This window comes from Sander vitreus, chromosome 13, assembly GCF_031162955.1.
Source record: "Sander vitreus isolate 19-12246 chromosome 13, sanVit1, whole genome shotgun sequence".
NCBI classification, from domain to species: domain Eukaryota; kingdom Metazoa; phylum Chordata; class Actinopteri; order Perciformes; family Percidae; genus Sander; species Sander vitreus.
Genome location: NC_135867.1, coordinates 10699481 through 10705079, shown reverse-complemented (window position 1 = coordinate 10705079; position 5599 = coordinate 10699481). Strand labels below are relative to the sequence as shown.

Below are 5599 nucleotides of genomic sequence, written 5' to 3'. Positions count from 1 at the left end.
TTTGATCTCATTGCTACTTCAGTAGCAGAATTTATTTGTCATAAATTGTTGTCCTTGTTAGCATTGATTCATTTTGATCAAAAGTGAATTAGGGAAGACATTTTTTTGTGATTAACATTTTTTTTTTTTTTACGTACAAAACATACAATTTGCAACATGAACACACACCCCACCCTTCGTCATCACCACCCACCCAAACCAAAATCAAGAAAAGATGACACAGTAACTACAATATTCAAGACCGTTCAACAAAACAGACAATACACCATAAACAAAATAAACATATGAATAAATGACAACACCATAAGCCCATCATACACGTCTCTCCCCAGCACAAAGCTTCTTAGGAGCCCTCTAGAAAGCTGAAAACTCTACCCCATTTTCTAGTTTAAACATCCAATCTGGCAAACCGTTTATATTACATTTTTTCAAACGCCGCCACCCTAGCCATCTCACAAGCCCACTCCTGGATTGACAGCATCCCTTCATTCTTCCATCCTCTTAAAATAATCTGTCTGGCTATCATTAAACTAGTCTGAACCCAGCTTCTTATGTTCTTCTCCATCCCGCTTAGGATTGACCCATCTCCTAGAACAAATCATCTTGGGCTGAATAGAACCTGGCTCCCTGCAATCCGACATAGGTTATCATAAAGTATTTGGCTGTCCCCTGTCTTACATTTCCAACAATTTGGTGTGTCTTTCAGACCAATTCTAAACAATCTGGAGGGAGTCCAATAGAAGTGTTGCATAATCTTGAACTGAATGAGGCGCACCCTCACATCAGTGACATAGTTTTAATATTCCTACAGATTCTGTCCCACTCCTCATCCTCCAGTGTAATAGGGAAGACATTTTTGAAGAGAACTGACATTTAAAAAAAACGAGTTATGAATGCACACAGGGAAAATAAGTAGTGTTTTTTAAACTAAAATAAGTGAAAAATAAAAACAACTCTCAATTTAAAAAAACAAGGATACATTACAATCAGTAATTAAACATAAAATAAACATTATTTAGGGTTATTTTGTTAAGCTTAGCTGTGAGCAGAAAAGGCAGAGTGAAGATGAAGATGATGCCTTTGAGATACCATAGACGGGTGAGTAATCAGACGACTCACGGGACCCACTGGAATATTCTCTGAATCATGTTTTATTTACACCGGTAAACTTTACCTTTGAATACAACTCATGGGCCTACAGGTAACATCCAAAACTAAAACCCTACTTTTCTAACTCAAAATCAAACAATTATGCTGATAAGAGCATATTTTCATTCATTTCATCGTCATCTGACAAATATCAATGCCAAAAAATATAAAAAAAAAAAAAAAAAAAAGGAGTCACTGCTTTATTTTGTCACTGTTGAAGACGACCTGAAAATCAGAGGAATGCCAGTCACACTCTCGAAAGATTGACAACGCTATTCCTCATGAATATAAGACAAGAACGTGTGTAAAGTTTACATAAAAGCATCTGATATGATTCTGGGTCTGAAGCTGCTGTCTTCTCGTTCCTGGCTGGGGTCATCGCTCATTGAGTAAAGTCCTGGCCTCTGCTTGTGCTTCTTCTTGTGGCCCGTCACGTTGGGCTGGAAGAGACGGCTTATTGAATGCAGGCCCTTGGAGAGATCCGGGAAAAGCTCCAGCTCTTCTTTCTCATGCAGGGCCCTGTCCCGAGGCTCCCGGGCTTTGGGTTCACCCAGCATCTCTCTCACAGTCTCAGAAACGCCTCTGTGCACATAGTGATAGGCCTTCTTCCCGTAGTTGTCCCTGATGCTTGGATTGGCTCCGTGCTCCCCCACCAGCATGGCCATGATGTACTCCTGGTCGTGCAAGGCAGCGATGTGCAAAGGAGTGTATCCGCCGTGTGTTTTTGCATTAATGTCAATGTCAACTCCTCCTTGCCTCGATAGGTTGATAATCTTCACAAGCATTTCACTGTTTCCACATTTGGCTGCCCAGTGCAGAGCGGTGAACCCTGACATGAAGTCCCTTTTCTCGGCCAGCTGGTTGTCTCTCAGCAGCAGGCCGTAAACTTGGCTCCAGTGGCCAGCTGCACACTTGACCAGCCATTCATGCTCTGACGGCTCCAGGGGAACCAAGTAGGAGGCCTTTGTCTCTTTGGGCTCCACTGACGGCTTAGTGCTCTTCCCTGACCGTCTCGGCTGGGGTGAGCTGATGCCCGTCTCCACTGTAGGGGGCCTTTTCTTATTCCTAGAGGAGTCCAGTTTTGGGCTTTCAGGAGGGTTATCTGGGTCCACCTTCAGTTTGCGGGTCTCCACCCTGGTTGCGGTGGGTGGCATCCTCAGAGGTAAGCCATATGGTTTGCTCTGGATGCTGGTGGGCTCATTCACTGCACCCCTCCTTGAACAGTTATCTCCATTTGTGCCCTGCCTTTGGATCTCAAAATTCAGCGTTCTTTTAACTCTGACATCCGAATATTTGGTCCTTTGCAACGCCAGCTGCATTGGAGAAAGTAATTCCGTAGGATTTTCACCACTTTCACTTGCCTGTTCTGGATCCGGCTCAGAAACAGCTGATATCTCCCCTCCTGCATGATCAGAGCTTCCAGTCGTCTTACTCCGCGCAGGTGGGCGCTGCTGCTCACCTGTCAGCGGGATCTCTTTATTTTCAGTCTTTTCCACAGGGCTGTCCGCAGTCTGGACACCGTCCAACAAATGCTGATACACTTTCTTGACGACAACGTAACGGACTCCGTCGATTTCTTTGACAAAGGCGACATTGTTGACAATAGTCTTAAAAAGCTCCCTGTTCCGTTCTCTCTCTGCGGGATCGTCGCAGTCTATTAAAGCTTTGAACTTCCCCACCAAGTCGGATTTCTTCACTTTGCCCCCCTGCGCTATCAGCAAAAACAACACGGACTCTTGCGTCAAAACCATTATTAAAACCGTAGGCTTCACGCTGATTGAAGTTAAAACGCCCAAAAACAGCGATACCTGTTCCTGTTCCACCTTTGTCCCGGTGACGGTAGCCTACAGCAGCCCTTACCTATAGCCGCTCACTTCTCTCCTCCCCACCTGGAGGAGTCATTTTCCGGGGAAAAGCGCAGACGTGGTGGACATAATTTGAATAATATATGCATTTTTTTCCTTTTTTTTTCCTACAGGCAAAGTGGCTGCGAGTTCAAAAATACAACAAACATCAAGTTTATTTTTCTGTCACAATAAAAGTAAACTTTGGTAGTCTATAGCCTATCAGTAAGTAGGCCATAGGCTAAGTGTTTTTTTTAAGAAATTGAAATACAAATGTGAAATGTTTTGTCATGTCACTAGGCCTACTCCAAAAGACCAAATAGGAACTAGTAGACCTAGGCTACTCTCATTCCCATTTAGATGGTATAACCAATTTGAAGTTGTTTGCATTCATTTACAGTAGGCTATAGAATAGCCTACTTATACTAAGGCTCACATGAAGAGTTAGGGCAAAACCACACACACACACACACACACACACACACATATAAATAAGAAATACTGTGTATCAGATAATATTATGTTATATTAGCCTATCTGAGCTGACCAATTTTTAATAACTAAATTTAAGGATGATCAAAAACGTGTATTAGGCCATCATTCCTAGGTTTGTGAAACTATCATCGCCTTCAAAATCTAGTATTGTTCGGTGGGGCTCTAAAAAAACAGATAGGCTACACAAAGTTGATAAATGTTTAATGTAGGCCTAAACGGGATGCCAGCATGAGGCTGTAAACTGTGGCCTACAAGTCCCCAGGGCACGTGCACAGTAGGCTACAATGCACACAACAGATACATTTTTTTTTTATAATTTGAGTTATAATATTTGAACGATAGCAGATAGCTTGCTCTGATTGGCTGAATCGCGTAAAGTCAGTCTGTGACCTCAATAATTCATTTAAATATGAATCCCCTATCTTAAAAACGACACACACATAGTTGGCTACACTTATGTAAAGTTTAGCTGTTATATTATCTCCACCGCTGACACACATTGGGTATTTGTGCTCTTCCCCTGTTGCTCTGCGGTGCTACTCGCTCTTGTCCTGGCTTGCATGTGTGCAGCGTGACATTCCTGACTGAATGGGAGTTCCCGAGAAGTGGCCATATTGGAACGTATCTGTCCCGCCCAAAGATGTAACCCCAACGCCAAGATAGTTCACTTCCTACTTTAACGTACGTATAAACGTTGACCTTTACACTACCCGGGACGCTCTGAGGCAACATAAAATTGCTCCAAATTAAAAATAAATAAATAAAATAAACATTTCTTTGGCAAGCACTCTTTAAATACATGTAAATAAAAGCTAATTTGAAAAAAAAAAAAAAAATGGAGTATTTATTAAATGTTTATATCCGCATCCATACGCATGCGCAAAACAGGAGTACATCCCAAACCGCTGTTAGCTCTGTTTACCGACTTATTTTTCTAATATCCCGTGCTACATAACAAAGATAAATCAGGCAAGCTCCTTTACACTCGTATCGACTCCCATCCAAAGCCGAAACGAAGAAAAGAAACGATTTAGCCTGAATGGGCGAAACAGAAGCGAAGTAGCAGTGAGTCCTCTTGTCGCCTCCCTGCCCAGTTACCAGCTCCTTCTCCGCCTTGTGCCTCGCTTCCTATCTCTGTGTCAGCTCGGCTCAGCCAGCCTCTCAGTAGTTTAGCAGGCTAGTACGGAGAGACGAGGGCTGCTCCCTTTCGCCTCTGCTCAGTTGTCTGCCCAGCACACCATACATTCCGCACCATGGCTGCCATGGACGTTGACGTATTTTCGGTAAGTAAAACCCACGTTTTTTTTCTTTTTTTTTCTTCCCGTTGCAACCGAACACATTGCAAGTGCAGCCACGGAATACTTGTTGTGATTAGCAAAAGTGTGTGTGTGTGTGTGTTAGCTGCTGTAAAGCTAAGCCTCCCCCGCTTTTGATGACTGTAATGTGGGCTCAGCCGAGATGGTGGAAGTGATTTTTGTGATGGTGACTGGGGTTTCTTTCAGTTAGCGTTAAGACAAATTAAAATGACGCTGCTATTCGTTGACAATTTTAATGTCGTGTCGTGTAACGTTTATTTTCGTATTTGCGTTTCTGTCAATTTAACGTTACGTTATGCGTTGCTGCCCATATGGGTGTAAGTTAGCGAATGGCACCAGTACACAGTTTGCTGTTGACGTTATTAGAAATGGTTGTAAACGCAAAACATTTCAAGCTAGGAAAGGTAATATATCATTATTGTTTTTGTATACAACAAATACAATGGCTAGTGTGTAAACTTGCATGAAACATTTTTTTTAATTCAGGTTTTTATTACTGATACTTTGCTCACTTGGCTCCTCTGTAAACAGAAGACTACTGTTGTATACAATTACACAGTGTATAGTAAAGACTTGATAATAGGTCGGACGGGTGTCAGGTGCTCTTTCTACATAATGCATCTATATTGAGTTGTCGGATGATGTACACATGACCATATTCTATTATATCGTACTTTTCTTTTCAAGACAATCATGCTCTTTTTCTTAAGAAACTATATTTGATATATTTTCTTTCTCCCTGGTCAGAAAGACATTCTTTTCTCTTACAGGCTTTTGTGACAGGGTTTATCTTTC

General features: G+C 42.2%; 2 protein-coding genes across 3 annotated transcripts in view; one reads left to right on the top strand and one right to left on the bottom strand.

The window, feature by feature from the left end:
• On the bottom strand, nucleotides 1-3056 carry LOC144528145 (ankyrin repeat domain-containing protein SOWAHA-like). The gene has a single exon (XM_078266614.1). The coding sequence runs from the start codon at nucleotides 2898-2900 to the stop codon at nucleotides 1461-1463; it is 1440 nt and encodes a 479-aa protein (XP_078122740.1). The 5' UTR covers nucleotides 2901-3056; the 3' UTR covers nucleotides 1-1460.
• Nucleotides 3057-4624: 1568 nt separating this feature from the next.
• Nucleotides 4625-5599, top strand: part of septin8a (septin 8a) — a 38390-nt gene continuing 37415 nt past the window's right edge. Inside the window, exon 1 of one of the 2 annotated variants that reach the window (XM_078266617.1) lies at nucleotides 4625-4771. In XM_078266617.1, the coding sequence (XP_078122743.1) occupies nucleotides 4742-4771 (30 nt within the window). In that variant the 5' untranslated portion in view covers nucleotides 4625-4741. The remainder of the gene's footprint in view (nucleotides 4772-5599) is intronic. The other variant, XM_078266616.1, reaches the window with a different exon arrangement.